The 17310-nt window shown below is 34.5% G+C and overlaps 1 protein-coding gene across 3 annotated transcripts in view; it reads right to left on the bottom strand.

The window, feature by feature from the left end:
* The window catches only part of LOC126974271 (serine/threonine-protein kinase minibrain), a 162377-nt gene that overhangs the window by 133989 nt on the left and 11078 nt on the right, over positions 1 to 17310 (bottom strand). For 2 of the 3 annotated variants that reach the window (XM_050821727.1, XM_050821729.1), the window contains exons 2-3: positions 5678 to 5853; positions 2556 to 2657 (exon numbers count right to left, since the gene is read on the bottom strand). In XM_050821727.1, the coding sequence (XP_050677684.1) occupies positions 2556 to 2657; positions 5678 to 5853 (278 nt within the window). The remainder of the gene's footprint in view (positions 1 to 2555; positions 2658 to 5677; positions 5854 to 17310) is intronic. The other variant, XM_050821728.1, reaches the window with a different exon arrangement.

Genomic DNA, 17310 nt, shown 5'->3' with positions numbered 1-17310 from the left:
AATACAAATGAAATCGTACTGAAAGCAATCTCTACATTTAATAAATCTGTTCTAAGACAAACAAGTGTGATGATGGCGAGAACTTATTTATGGAAAGTAATACGAAAATGAATTGTTTACGCCCACGCGAGGCGTCGCACGGCCGAGATAATAACATCTACCCACATACCTCTGTTCCAATCGATAGCTGCAGGCAGCGCTAGGCTATCATTTATATTACCTTCTCCGTGGCTACACCGCCGTGAAATACAACGCACGCCTACTGTATGTGAGTGCTATTATTTAAATAAAATTATTGCAAGGTTAAACAAACAACAATTTTTTACCTATAAGATCCAAAATATGCAATCAAAATAAGTGCTTAATAAAACCTCCATCAACGCACATATCTATAAAGACAAAATCTACACACAAATACAACAAATCAATAAGTATAATATTGATGGCGAATTGCATAACTTGAGCAACTAATAATATGAGGTACAGTTCCACAGAATGATTGCTAAATAATTATTATGATTTATTATTATGATAGGATATAAACAAAACAAACGAGTACCAATCAATACATATTTATAGTTTTACGCACTGGCGCGACGCCACGTAAACACAGCACCAAATGGAGCAATGACCACACAGTAACGCAAATAGGATATTGTCTAATAATAAATGTTTAAAAATAAACACAGAATTGAGTTGGGGAGACGCCGCGTGTCCCATAGCGATAAGATTAATGCCCCCATATGCTGCATCTTCAAATCCCCTCAACTATTGAACAAAAAAAACCTAAAAAAAAATATTGATCTAATTTTTTTTTTGATTCTATTGATTGATTAAACTACATGGTATATAAAGGAGTAAAAACATATTTAATCGTGGAACCGTGGAAGTCAACAGTTGGAATTAAAACAAAGTACCGAAGTACAATAGGAATATGTTTTGTATTCATTGTGTAATAATAGCTTATATATTTGTATGTACGATAAAGTTAAAAAGGTTTGCGACACTTTCACAGAAGCCGTAGTGGAGAAGAAAAGTGACGCAAAGTCCACGAGGCGGTCGGTATTAGCTTCCTACGTATTTGCATCAACTGCGCCGCAAAATACAGTCCCACGTGCCGAAAGGTCACGCTGGCTTGCTGCTCTTGTTGATTGGCCGTTTTAAGTGATTGTTAGTAGTAGATTTTTTAACGGAGCCAAATTCCAAAAAAGGTGGTATTTATTATCTTTTACTTTAGCAGATCTAAGGCGATCTTACACAAATCAAATACACTTTCAGCTACAGTAGACTTGGCTACAAAAATCAAACTTAATATAGACTGTAAAAATATTGTTTTAGGAGTATTCATATACCTTAAAGCATTTGACACAGTAAGCTATTCGTTACTAATAAAAAAAACTCGTAGGTATTGGTGTCACTGGTACAGCACTTAATATGTTTATATCTTATTTAAGTAATAGATCTCAAGTAGCAAAAATAAACTATATTCAAAGTGAGCCCTTGCCCATTACTTGTGGAAATCAACAAGGTTCAGTATTAGGACCATTAAATACTAATTAGGAAAATTTTAGACAAACAGATACATTCAGAATGTTAATTTACAAAAGAAACAAATACAAAATAAACGCAATAATGAAAACTTACGAAAACAATGAAGACACCTAAATGAACACCTATGAAGGTGCTAAACTGTACAATGGACTATCTTAGGATATCAAAGATGCAGGCACTTTTAATTTATTCAAGCTCCTTTTAGCCGAATGTTTTACAGATGACACTTCCTTTATCTAGTGCACACACTTATATTTAGTTTTATACCTATGTCTATCATACGGACGATTCATAGATTATTATTTATAAATGTTGTTTTCATGTAAGTTTATATGTTTTTAATGGTAATGAATGATCTTTCAACCTAAATATGTGTTTTATAGCTAGCTGTAGGTACCTTGCGCGCGTTTCTACGCTACTGACTCAAATAAATTTGAAGGAAAGACATTACACAAACATTCAATTTATTTGGAGTCATTTTATTGATCATCAAATGATAAAATGCATAGTTTACGATTCTATAAAGGACATACAGATAAACATTCATGATCATATACATAGATATATGCATACATCAAATAATTAATAAAAAAAAAGTTTATAATATGACACAAGTTTAAGCTGAGGCTGATGTATAATAATTGATAATACCAATAGGGAAACAAGAGCAATCCTAAATAATTATTTAAACGAGGATAACTATTGAATTGTTAATTGGCTCCTTATCAGCATGTTTCTGGGAATGACGGAATTTAACAGTAGTTTTAAAAATAAGATAGCGCTAGAAGTAGTTTCATCACACATCCGAACAAGTTTTTGATTCACTTCACAAAAAATCATAAAAATTAAAGCTGTTTTCGGGAGTAGAAAAACAGGCACAAAGAAAACCTCCGCTAATAAAGTTTGGGAAAGAATTTTGCAGAATAATTTTCCTCGTACAGCCGGCCCATATAAACGGCGTATTGTTCGAGGTGTTTGTTGAAGGTATACTGAGAATCACTTACCTCGTTTATGTGTTTGTATGTCTTGATGAGATCCACGCTAAGTTTCCTTAACGGTGCCGTTGAGGGGTCTCGAAAGTGGTGTGGTATCCTCGCCTGCATCGCCTGTTGATCGAATTCAACTCTGTTATTGACTATCAAATATTTCCTATTAGACTGTGCGGACGGTTTAACGACGATTTAGCCCGCCATGGAAGTGTTTTGTAATAATAACATGGCGTAATTGCCCGTAGGATGAAATCTTTACAGTTATAATATAACAGTAGAATACTGTGTCACTATCATGAATTTAGCACTAGAAGATTAGTGATTATTTAAATGAAAAATGAAGTGAATTTATTTATTGGTATTTATTTTAGTGTCATCTTCAAAGATGAATTACGATAGGCTGCCGTCACTGAATTATTAAGTACGTACACATCGATGGCGGGCAAAAAAATCGAAGTGATCACCGTCAGCGCAGCTCCTAATGGCGTTGCGTGCATGCTTGCTAGCTTCTAAAGTATTATATTACGTTGACTTATGTATCAATTGGCAAAAAGTGTACCCTCAAGATTTAACAGAAACAGGCAAGGATTGCCTTTGGCCACTACTGTCCCGTCTGTGGGCGTTAGTCAGATTCCGGCCACAACTTTAATAAAAATGCAATCATTATTGAAATAAATTAATAGAAGTAATTTTGTTCTGTTATTCGTATTCGCAGTGTCAATTGGGCTTCAACTTCCACAAATAATCTGCACTAACTACGGCTATAAATATCAGTATTTTCAGATTTGCAAAATAAGATCTAGCAACATTCACTGAGGCCCAAACCTATTCTGACAGTTTATTCGAAAACAAAATTATAAAAGCTTAGAAAAGTGAAATATAACTAAAACATTCACGCATTTATGAAATACAGGCATACACTTATTTATAGAAATAGGTGGACAATATGTGATATGTTATAAATAGAGTTTTGATAAACATCGGTTTAAAAGCAAAGAAATATCAAGTTTTGTGGAGAGTTTCGAAAATTTAAGGTATAAATAGCATCCATTTATACTAATAAATATATAATATTATTATTAATTCGCAGATGAGATATTATTATTATTTTAGTCCGATGTTAACATAACAAGTCTAACAAATAAACAATTAAATATCTAGAAATATTAATGCACTGTGTAATTTCTGATTTAAAAACACTGCTCACCGTTGGCTAAGTCTTAAATTGTTTGCTTGTTAGGCCCTTTAAATATGTGCATGCAAGCTTTTAAACTAAGATTGAAAATAAGACGCGTACCATTTAAGATCAAAACACAAAAAAGTTGTGAAGAGATAAGTTTCTAAGTGAGGCTGATGTGATAAAAACAAACGAGCATAACGTAAACATTGCCAAAATATGATAATTAATTTGTGTCTGCTAGTTTGAAAAAAAAAAACAAAAGCATTTATATATATAAATGTATTTTTGTTAAATAGATAAATAATACTGAACGTGGGTGATAAATAATAAATGGTGAATTAACACGAGACAGTCCAATACAAATTTGCCCTGTTGATGAAAAGTTAATTATTCATTATTAACTAAAACAATCTGGTAATATTCACCCAGTTTGTGGTGGGCATTCCCCTCCTGCGCGGCACTTCGGCCCCACGGATCTTGCTGAGGTTAACCCTTTACGATAATTATTTCTTGGTCGTACTGATTATCTGTTCATAAAGTCGAAGCCTCATGTAAGTTATTGTAACCAATATCAAACAATTCAATTATTTATTAATTAATTGTTGAGTCAATGTAATGCATGAGCAAACGTTATGCAGAGATGAAGGTATATATACCAGGTTCTGCATGAACGATTAGTAGATACGCAGCAGTTGATTTGTTTAACCATAAGATATCGGGCATCGTACTCGCAAGAACGGTCTTCGATGTCTCAAAGAAACAAACAATGAAAAACTACTTTATTTTGTACGCGTAATGTTTCTGAAGTGATCTGAGAAATCCTAACACAAATTGCTTAAATATCTGAGCGCTGCTAATCAACACCCAGAGTCACATAACTAAAACTTCAAAATGTGACGTTATTTTAAGTAAAGTTACAGTGTACAGTTTGTCATATCTTTACATTACACAGTACAGTTACCGTTTAGAACACTGGTTGTAATACGGTCACAAGAAAACCTCTTAAAACAACAACCGGTGTTGGAGCAGTTCATCAACACCCTCCGATGAAAGAGAACCGAGTTGTACGCAATTAGTAGCACTTAAGGTGGATCATTTATTTACCCGCGCATAATGTGTAGCCCGACGCGTGGTAATGACTCACTTAATAAAACAATCAACCTGACGCTGTTCGCATTTTCCGGCGTAAGAAACATCCGTTTAAAATACAAGAACCTTAAATTAAGGTTAATATTGTATGAAGGTAGCTCTCCAACCGTGAAGACTCAAAAAAAGTTTTTTTTTAAAGATCTGTCAGTTAGTAAGAATATATTAGTAAATAATTCAAATTGGCCTTAAATAATAAAATTCTCTTCCATAATTTTTAATGATTGATAGTTTATACGAATATGCCAGAACGTATTTTTTGTGTAATTTATTACTCAATCATTTCAGCTTCATTCACGTGATTTTACAATTTGTTTATGTTAGATCGCAATGCAGAGAAAAATAAGAGCGTTTCCGACCCTTGAACCCTTATTATTTACCATTCGAAATACCCGTCGCACGGACGAGGTAAATTTCCAAGATATTTACAGATATGACCAAAAGTTATTTCAATAAACTGACTTTTTTTTTCTATCGCTACCATTATTGTGTTTATTTTTATGTTTATAGTACGTATTTACAAAAGATTGATTAAAGAAGTTTGACTAGACAAGCATTTTTTCACATTTATTTGGAAATACGAACTTAAATATTAAATTAATAACTATAAGTCATATTATGCCATCACGTTTAGTCAGATATTGGTGACTTTCAGATTATATTAATTAGCCGCGATAAACGCATCTGCAACATGAAGGTTTCATAAAGTAAATTTGAATTAGTGTTACCAGTCGTATTTTGTGTAGTTGTAATTAGTGACAAGGGCTCTTGTTAATGGTGTTAGGACGGAACTGCCTCGTGCATCATTTACCTGGACGGGAATACGGTAGCGCAGAAAAGCTCTTGGGTTGCGCGCGGGGGCGCTCACCTGAATGTCTGAGGGTGCGCTCATGGAGGCGAGCTGGTCCTCGGCCACCAGGCGCCCGTACAGCGGCACGTGGCGCCGCTCGCCGGCCGGCTCCGGGATGCCTCCCCCCACAGCACCCACTGTTGACAACAAAACATATATCGTCTTTGAAATGCTATTGAGCAAACAAACTAGGTATATTACAATACACAAATAAAATTTAAAAAACAAAATTTTATGAACGATTCGGGATTCGTACCCACGACCTCCGGCGTTCCGTGCCGGTGCTCTAACCGACTAAGCTAACCGTTCGAGTACCGCCTCGTTATAAAATCCTGTTTGCTTTGTTCAACTCTCAGGTTGTGGCTTTATCTTGAGTGGAGGTCGTGGGTTCGAATCCCGCTTCGTTCATAAAGTTTTGTTTTTCAAATTTTATTTGTGTATTAATCCTAGAAGTGAGGGTTATCACTTTAAAAACATAACATATTGTTTACAATATAATAGATATAGCGCGAACGTAATTCATCAAAGTTGTGACATAGGTTAAAAAAGAGAGTTAACGCTTTTAAATTTAATTAAGCCTGTTATCCTCATCCATAAAAAATACATATAATAATGGATGATCAAAAGCCTGAACTTCACTGATATAAGAATCTTGTAACTTCAGGGAGCCATAAAGGAGCAAACATTCATAAACTTATATATAGATTAATAAACACATCTACATTATACAACCTATAGATACGCTTTCAGATAGAACAGATACAGGTTATTAATATGCTCAATTAACTGGCATCTTTTATGTTTAGCGTAAAAAAAACATAAAACTCATTCAAAACCAAAATTCAAAGGTGTTTCGATTATCTTATGAGAAGTACGTATATAAATATATTGGTTCTATCCTAAATAAAAATACAACTCAAATATTTTACTCAAGTAGATTTGAAAATAGAACAAATTTCAATAGTCAAATATTTTCTTGAATCGGCGGTTAATTCGTAAAGCTGCTTTTGTTGAAATAAAGAATTGGCAAGAAATTCAAAATTGCTCTTTTAAATTTTTCATTAATAGTTTTTTATTAAAAAGTAAAGATCCAAAAAGTACCATTATTAAAAGGCATAAAAGTCATTTATCTGAATGGATTTTGATGAAACTTTACAATAATATAGCTTACACACCAGAATAACACATAGGCTATTATTTATAAAACTATCGCGTGAATTATACTTTATATGGCAAAACAACGTTTGCCGGGTCAGCTAGTAAGTATTAATTGCATTAGAAAGTAAAGGTCAAAACAATGAAAGCCTAATTAACAATTTAAATACATTTTTTTATATTTTCTACCACTAAGATATTTATATCTAAAAAATTAAAACCATCTTCACGTTTCGCAAATTAGGTTAGGTAAGTGGCAGTTAGTATATTGTATAGAAAAAACTCCAAGTCAATAAACATCGTGAGCGGTACAGTGCTAGTTCAGACATGGATATAAACGAAACCCCTTTCTCACAAAGCAGAGTCCACCAAACGAAGCGTCACTATTTCAAAGCTTCGAAACATGCTTGACGGATAGCTGCGGCCGCTTTCATTCGCATATGTGTCTGCTCGAGGTCTATCGATAAATGGGGAACCACAAAGAACAAACTGAAGGATATTTACTATCATACAATTTAATGAATTAAAATATGATACGATATTGAGTGTCCGACATGCTTTTATACATACACCTCCAGTTATGAACACGTAAATGTATTGTTGTTATACAGTGGCACCTCTTTAGGTCGAACCTCAACGACTCCTTTAAAGTAAATTCAGTACATATTATATTACCCCTACAGCTTGGAGAAAAATAAGATACCACCAACATAGAGTATATGCCGACAATGTATGTACACCATTTATAAACCAATTCTATGAAATGATAAAGGTTGATTCACACATGTTCGCTCAGTTCAGTATCAGTGCTAAACTGTTGCGTCAGTGAAAACGTGTCCATCGTCAATTACCAAGCGTGACTGTTATGGCTCTGTTCAATTTTCCGGGGCCAGCAATGAAAAGCATTGCTTTAGACTAAGAAGAAAAGCAGCATGAACGAAAGAGGCCAGAGGAGATGCTTTCGTACAGAATATATGAAAGAATATTTCGCACTGCGTCGGTACTGTGTCGGAACTGTGACTTCACTGATATGTGTGAAGAGGCCTTAAAGCAATTTATGACTGACGTTAACACGTTCATGTTTTCAGGTGTTAGGTGTTTGATTTTGGGTACTTATTATTATTTTCATTACAACTTTTACAAAAATGGTCCCAACTAAGTATGTTTGCTGGTTTGAAAACCAACGCTGGTCTTCCGTTGGGCCATTTGGTGACGTCACGCTAGATGTAATTTTAAATAAAACAAAAGTTATTTTAGCTAGTAAATGTCAACTGTCAAATTATAAATGTTTTCTACTACGTACTAACTGCCACAAGTCAAAGTGAAAGTACCAACTGACAAGTGCTGAATTTTTTTCAAGATCTTATAAAAATACTATAATTCTATATCAGATATTGAAAATCCTTACATACAGCATGAACAAGATGATGATTATGATACAAGTGACTTAAGTTGCTCACGAGTTTAATACGCAATTTGTCAATATGCGAGGAAAACACAAACATGTTTTGCATACATTTTTAAACTATCTTAAGCAGCAAAGTAGTTTTCTCTAGATTTTGCATTAGGCAGGCTTTCGTTTGCATTTTGTGCTGTATTAGTATTTTGTATGCGTTCACTTAAGTCCTCCGTATGTCGAAGACTCAATAACTCGAAGTTTTTGGCGTGAATATGACCAGAACTTATAATGAAAAGGAAAATAAATATTAAATGTTTATGATATCCTGGTAGTATAAGCTTGTACTATAAATATCGTGAATCGCTCAAAGCATTAATAGTGTATATTATATATATATATATTTTTATTTATTTAGTGGCTTTTATACGTATGTACATGTCACCTCCATTATAATCTAAGTACATTAAAAAACAAAAGAAAAACAAAATTTTTAACTGAACAAACAAAAAAACATTGGTTTATTGTATCCTATAGAGACGATAATTAATCAACCTAGTAATATGCTATGTTTTTTTTAATTTTGCAAAAGGAGAACTTTAAATATTAGAATTATTCCGTTGATTAACAATATGTATTTTCATAGCAACACTTATTTACCACGTCAATTATATTTTATTATTTTTATTTTCTCCCCGTAAGAGTCTACACGAATATAATATAGTATTTACATTATTCTGTCTAGGAAAGTCGAGGGTCATTTAACTAGTTTTAGATTTTATTTAAAATACAGCACACGCGTAGCGAAGGAGAGTGAATACACTCGAGAAGTCAAAGGTCACAGACAAGTTAATTCTATGTTATTTATGTACCGTCTGGCTCAACGTGACATTTTCATACTAAAACAGAACATCTCGACTCTGGCTTCTTGGACATGTTTTTTGAACACAAAATTCATTTAAATAGATAATATTTTTTTAACCTTAAAATAGACATACGACCATCTGCAGTAAGTATTATTAAATTACATATCAAATAGTGCAGTATTTCGAACCAATTTATTTTTTTAAGAAAATAAGGGACGAGGCGAGCAGGACGTTCAGTTGATGGTAACTGATACGCCTTGCCCACGCCTACAATGCAGTGCCACTCAGGATTCTTGAAAAACCCAAATATTCTGAGCGGCACTACAAATGCGCTCGTCATCTTGAAACAAGATAATCTCATTTGCTTAGTAATTTTACCAGCTACGGCGCCCTTCAGACCGAAACACAATAATGATTACACATAATTGCTTCACGGCAAAAATAGGCGCCGTTGTGGTACCCATAACCTAGCCGGCATCCTGTGCAAAAGAGCCTCCACTTGATACTTTAATAAATAGGATCTTGGAGATTATTTATTTTATTGAATGGCAATTACTATTTCCATATACGTTGTGGTAACGCATAAAGTTCTGTTAATCGTACGGAGTGCTGTTCGGGTTGCGTTACGCTCTCAAGTGCACGTCACTCATAGTTTCACAACAAACTACGCAGTTAAACTCACATGTTCTGCTCACATGCACCGTGCGCTCGACGGTCGTAGCGCTACACATGTGACCTTTGCGAGTGCATTATTATACACTGGCGACAAAGATCTTCCTCGAGTATGTGCGAGAGGCGTGCGCCCGCGAATAAAACCGCGTATTTTTCATTTACGGGGATATTTACGGACGTTGAACGAATATTATTCACAATTTCAAAGAGTTTCAACTTTTTTTTTTATGAAAATAATGGACGGGACGAGCAGGCTGTTCATCTAATGGTAATTGATACGGCCTGCCCATTACAATGCAGTGACGGTCAGGATTCTTAAAAATTAAAATACCCAAAAATTCTGATTTGCACTACAATTGTGCTCTTCTCCTTGAGGCAAGATGTTAAGTCTTATTTGCCCAGTGATTTCCTCCAGTAATGTCTTTCCAGAAACACAAAAATGCTTACGCATTATATATATTCTACATGAGCATAATAAACAAGTGCATTTAGTTTCGCCTTTACCTCAAAAATATAAATAAAGTGCTAAAAAAAGTGTTGGTATTTAATAAAGAAAAAAACTATATATAGAATAAGAACCACCAAGAAATACGATTGGCATTTCACGGCCGTTATATCTAAACTAGAAACACACATACTTTAATGGTGTTTAAACAGAAATTTCCTTGTAATTGTCACAAACTTGTATATATATCACATATTATATATGTACAATAATTTACTTACCTCTAACATAATATTATGTTAGTCGGAAAAAGCTTTGCATTAATAGATTGACTAAAATTGCTACTAAGACGTGTAAAAGAAATTAATATTGTTGAAAAAATATTACTTTTAACAGTAAAATCATATCTATATTAATTCGGCAACGACTACTGTCTACGTAGGTGAAGAAGATATTGAAATTCAGGGATAGTGAATTGTAATATTTCAGAGTAATCCATATAGGATAATCCTTGTAGGAATATCATGTATATATGAAACGACATCGAATCTGTTTTTTCGAAAAACGCAAGGCTGAAAACGAAGAGTGTATTTTACTATTACTTTTATTTGACCAACGATTGGGAGCCCTGGGCAAAGGTAATATTAACTTGTTAGGAGGCTTCTACGCGAGTGAGAATGATTGGGTCATGCGATACTGGTGTAGCATTGCGCGTGCCGACGAATGTTACACGAGCTCGTAAAGTAGAAAATGATCAGAGAAACTAAATCTAATCAATTACATCATAATTATAATCCTCAAACTCGATGTACAACATTTTTTTTTAAGTTTGATATTGATGTGACGGACCAACGTTAGTTTTGTATAGCTTACTGATAATTTAGTTAACTACTAATTGATCTTCTTAACACAGATCAAGTTATTTAATTAAGTAAACATAAATTGACCCTATCCGATAAAAAATAACAAAGATTGTTTACATATAAAATAGTAAGTGAAATAACTATTTCTCATATGATTGTTATTCTGTAGGTGACTTTTTTTTTTTGTTTTTATTATGAAAAATAGAATTACAATTTATTATTATATAACAGGCCAAAAACCACAGACGTTTGTCCGGCATGTTAGAAGAAAAACTATTATCGTCTACAATAAATATTAATATTAACTTATAAATACACAATTTAATAATATAGGTACAATACAAACGAAAAAATTAATGTAGGTACAACAACAACAGTACTTATTGTAGCACGGGTGAGTCGCATGGCCTGCCACCGCAATGTATTGAATTTTTGAGTGACCGTCTGTTTAGATATATTAATTAGTAAACAATACTCAACTTTATAACGAATAGTTAAGTACTCAATTGCGGATAGCACATCACGCTACGCGCTAATCATGGCTTCGACAACGAAAGGCAACTCAAGACATAAAGTTATGACCAATATACAGGTGGTTTAAAAAGAATAACTTTAATTTAGTTTTAATATTTTTTGTATTTATCTTGTTTCTTATTTCAGGATTGATTGTATTAAGTAGGCGGGGTACTAAGTATGCTGTAGTTCTCTCACCGTATACATTTCTGGCTTTCACCGTTTTATAAAATTTATTTGTTTGATTGCGTGTAATGGTTTCATGATTATATTTTTGTAGAATGTTCTCATTGAACATTTGTTCTTTTAATATATTGTAGTAAAATTTAGATTGTACTGGTAGCACCTTACAGTGTTTGAATAAATTGAACTCATCATTTTGGTTACTTTCTTTTATGTTTTTTGAAACAATTTGTTTTAAAATTCTGTTTTGCAACTTTTCGATCTCATTTAAATACGTTTTGTAAGTTCTACCGTACGAACTAATACCATAACTTACTATTGTATCGGCCAATGTGTTATAAAGCAACAGTAAAATTTTATAAGGTAGTTTACTTTTAATTATTTTAATGTTTGCGAGGAAAGCTCTAAGCTTATCACAAACTGAATTTATTTGAGGGTGCCAGTTAAATTTATGGTCTATAATTAATCCAAGATATGTGTGCGTTTTAACCGAATACTAGGGTCCAAGTTGTGGTGAAACTTACTGTAACTATTGTTTAAAAAATGGTACATAATATACTAGTATATAGCAGCATGAATCTGGATTATCTCACAGATATCACAAAGGTAAAGACTATTGTATGTAGTCGTGATTGATACACAGATCATGATGACGTTGTCGGGGTTGCTCTGATAGGTTTCTACTCTAGCGTCGCGCGCCTGTTCGCTACGTCACCGCTGCCGAGCGCAGGCCGTTGAAACCGGGCGCGTCCGCGAGCCGGCCGACAACCTGTGGTCGGTATGCGCGGAATGTGACTATTCTCCCGAGGATTGGCGTGGGAGGAACAGCATACGTACTGCAAATGCACTTCATACCATATTTATACAATAAATACCAAGCTAACACTATACACGAGACAGCTATGCAGATATTATGCGGTACCCACATAACATGGACTATAAAGCCGTTTTATACGTCAGTATAAAGATAACGATATAAGAATGAGCTAACCACTAATGTTAGTGACGCAATCTTACATCACTAAAACATTCTAAGCGATTGCTAAAGGTACTTTAATTTGTTTAGAAATAAATTTAATAGTACACACACGAGTCTTAATTTAAATATCGAAAATTACTAGCTATTAATAAATAGCTGCTAGTAATACAAAATTATTGTTTATTACAATTATTAATATTCAACAACAATTGGAACAATTAAGTGGTGCGATAACATTCCGCGGTAGCACGAGATCGTATTACGTATAGAATGTGACAGTTAGCCGATACAAAGTTCAAGAAATACGAATGGCGTAGCAACACGAGGCAACTGCGCAGTTCTCACAGACTCACATTCAACTATCTGTTAAGATGTCCTGCGTTGAGTGCACGAGATACGTTCACACCTTCAACCTATGTTATCATTCTGCATTATCGGAATTTTTTACTTACATACATTATTCTTTATGGATTGTATAGACATTCCTAATATACAATACGTCGTGTAGTAATGTTAGTGTAAGTATATTACTATACTGAACACGATCGGTAGGTACAAAGGCACAAAGCATATTCAAGAGACTCGCATTATAAATAGATCTATCACTATACAACGTTGTATGATTCGATTGAGATTATCAAAAGCGGATGCAATTAGGACATAGCGTTGCCGCATGTTATTGTTAACAGACGCGCGTGGTCGCTACACGTGGCGTCGCAACCAGAAAATTGCGCTTGTCGCCGTGGGCTCCGTACACACGCGGCTGGCGCGCGCTACGACCCTTCCCTCGCAACTAACGCGCGATTTCCACCAGCGCGATACTGTGAGCCGTCAGCCAAGTAGAAGGCCACGTGATTCAGATCATAAACACGTAGCGGCGGCCGCCGACATTGTGTTATGATCAATCATTCATCAACAACCGATGCTTCAAGACTGCCGAAAAAATCGACTTATTTATGAACTTATTGAATATTTGATAAGATCACTGTGAGGCATTCTTGGGATCTTGAATATTACAAATTGCAACATTTTGATGCCAAAGACATGTGTTGATACAGATGTGAGGGTTTCTAAAACAAAACTACAAAAAAGTCCTGCAACGAAACAAAATTTATAAACACGTCGACTTTAATCTTTTGTCATCACATACATTACATTCCCCTTCCGGCAGCTGCAATCCGTGCAATTTCTTCCGACCGTATGCTAATTCTCGAAACAAACAATGAAAAAGCACCGATGAGACGTTATTCCACTCCACCTGCGCCCGTCCCAACCGAGCATGACGTAAGAAGACCCTCCCGGAACTGAGCCGGAGCGTAAACATCCCACAAACACATTCCGGAACAGATTTCATTTATTTACATATCGACAGCCAACCCCTTGTCGAGTACGCTTTTATTAGACGTCTTCGAATAGTGAATAATTCAGAGGTTTTTCTATTAAGCACTTAGGCAAAAGAATAATGCATCTAGTAAGTTTTCATAGCGGGGGGTTGCCGCGCCCCCACTGTCGCATAAACACACAACTCTGAGAACTCATTTGCATCGTCTTGGCCCGTGCAGTTAAGTGTTTTCTAATATTTTTAACCCTTTTTACTTAAAAATTATATGATTGTATGTAGATAAGCTTGCGATGGTATTTTGTACCAAAACTTTGGCAAGACTTTACTTTGAATTTTTGTATGTAGGTGAAACGAGAAGCAATAGATAGTTTTTTAAACATTATTATACATATATTGCATTTGTCAAACGATTAATTTCTCCCATTAATTTTTTATCTAGTACTTACATATCTATAACAGATTTGTGAACAGAATCTTATTAAAGTTTTTCCAAATAGAAACATTAACTATCCACGCAGCGTAAATGAATGCTAAACTAAATTAAAGTATACGCTACTGCCCCGGTAGTGAGGCAATAACAAGATTGACTTGCTTGCTGTGCGTGCAGAATACTCTAGAATTGTGCCCGTGTCTACGACAGTCGGTTGGGCCCCATTCATTTGAAACATAGCCGATCAAAGGTGAGTGTGTCGACATCTGCAATAGCGACCATTTTATTTTTTCTCTAGTATGTACAACGCCTACATTAATCAAAGTATCTAGATTCTAGTTTAATCGAATCTCGGCGCAACAGACGCGCAGAAGTATCTTTACTTCCTGTGTAAGTATTTCGGATATCGTAAGTAGCCGGCAGCGCGCACGCGGGCCCCCGCTTAGGTTAAGCGACCGTCCGTTGTGTCTGGCCGTTAACCCGAGGCCCGGCGGGTGCGCGAAAACACCGCGCTCGGACCGTTATCGGCACAACCGAACGATCGCCATCATTCATGTATTTTATGCTGTTTGTATGATTTGAAGCGACAGGTGAGTAAGCTTGGTGCAAGTGTAAGTTTTAATGGCGGCCGCGGATACAATAGACGTCTGGCTTTTGTAATTTCGCAATAAGAGTTATCAAATCTAATCTTATATCAGATTGTTGGTCTTTATCGACAAAACTATACACTTTCCTTCCCCAATATCTCCATTTCCCACGTACACATTTATTAATAAATAAAAAAATAGAGCTAGTATATTAACATTCAGAATCCCTTTAACACATACGTTTATATTGATTACACAGAGCAAGCTACTTGTAGAGATATATTTATCTGGGGAGCATCTATCCAGCTAACAGGCCGTGTAGCTGTGACATTTACAAGTCACCGGGAAGTACGTAATGATGTAACATTAAGACAGACTCTTTAAGTGGCGAAAGAGAACACTGCGATTATTTCACTGTTACTCACAATTGAGATTTATAACAGAAAAAAGCTTTTCAGTGAAACGACTAACTGAATGTGTTTGTTAATTTGTGAAAAATGGCTTCAAAGTGCCTGTGTTATGTACCTATGTCTGGAGGCTATTTTACTAAACAATATTTTATTTAGTAAGGTGCATTGTGAGATTACTCATGTGTCCAACTTATTGTGTCTTCTAACTTATATTTAAAACGATTTTCCTGTCTTCTCTATCCTTTAAAATAATATTATTAACGTTTTATGTATTATATTTACAATTAACATATTGCTTTAAGTTAATGTCTCTTACAATTTTTATTATCTTTTATCAAACTATCCAACCACAATATTTAGCTAGATATTATGTATTGCTTCGATTTAAAAAAAAAAAAAAACCTCTCACAAAAGCTTTACCACAAATATACAATAAAGTAAATGAGTAAGTAGTTATTAATACTTATTACTGTGTGAATTTGCAATTGGTAACTGTACAATTTTTTGCTTGTCTAAAATCTCATTAACACAAGCCATGGATGGATCGCAAAATTCAACGGGTCATCGACGTGGGGGCCACTTTGGCTGTTGAACATTATTTTACTTGGTACGCATTAGATGTATTTTTAATATAAAAATCTTAAACATATACTTTACATATTAATTATGCTCCGAAAATATTTTCATATGAAAATAGTTATACTAATCTATGCATAAAAGAGTATTTATTTATTTAGAAATACCAACATTGGTTTACATTGATGCATTATATATTTATAATACAAACTAAATATAATGTAACAAACAATTACAATTACCACATGCTTTAATAATTTTCAGAAAGTAAATATTAGTTTAACAGAAAAAAAAACTTATATGCTAACAAGTAATAACGGTTAAATGATTTGGTATTAAATTATTATTATAAAAGACTAAGAAATATAATTATTATGACTACATTTTATTCACTAAACATACACACAAATAATTTACGTACTGTATGGACAGAAGACGTGAAACTAATATCGATGTAATCACTTTAATATGTGTTTACCATCTTGCACAGCCTAGGAATAGGAGAGTTCGCTCCAAACATATATCTTCGAACCGGTGGAACTAGCGGCACAATTTGCTTCCGGGGACACCTACTAGGGACACAAAAATTAATTTTACTCACAAGTTGAGGACAGTCAATCTTGTCGTTTAAAAGTTTTAGCAGAGTGTTTTTGAGTAGCAAAATATAAAACTTGTTCACGCCATATGGAATGACATGATTGAAATCAAAGGATTAATTATTGGAGGCGCAACATATGAATAGTGTAGCTATGACAAGACCAGCCCGAGGTTAACCTACTGCCTTCCAACGATATCGCAGTAGATTGGATTGGATGTCTGAGTTTCATGATGCTGTTGTCATCTGATTTGGACCCATCATTAGTCATGCCAACTTTTTATGGAAGCCTGAGGTTTATGGCTCTGGACAACAACCAGTTTATATTTTTTGAAAAAGTTTTTTATTGGTGTAAACACTTACAAAAAAAAGAGTATATACACTCTATTTTTAGCTTGGTATTTGTATGAATGTGACAGGTTTTTTTTATCTTTATTTGGATATATACTTCATATTGAAATGCAGTTTAAGAATCTGTTGATGGATAAGATAAAATCTGGATTCTTAATTCTTTACTTTTATGGAATAGGAGGACAAACGAGCGTACGGGTCGCCTGGTGTTAAGTGACCACCGCCGCCCAC

This window comes from Leptidea sinapis, chromosome 32, assembly GCF_905404315.1.
Source record: "Leptidea sinapis chromosome 32, ilLepSina1.1, whole genome shotgun sequence".
Taxonomy (NCBI): domain Eukaryota; kingdom Metazoa; phylum Arthropoda; class Insecta; order Lepidoptera; family Pieridae; genus Leptidea; species Leptidea sinapis.
This window is presented reverse-complemented; position numbering and strand designations above follow the sequence as displayed.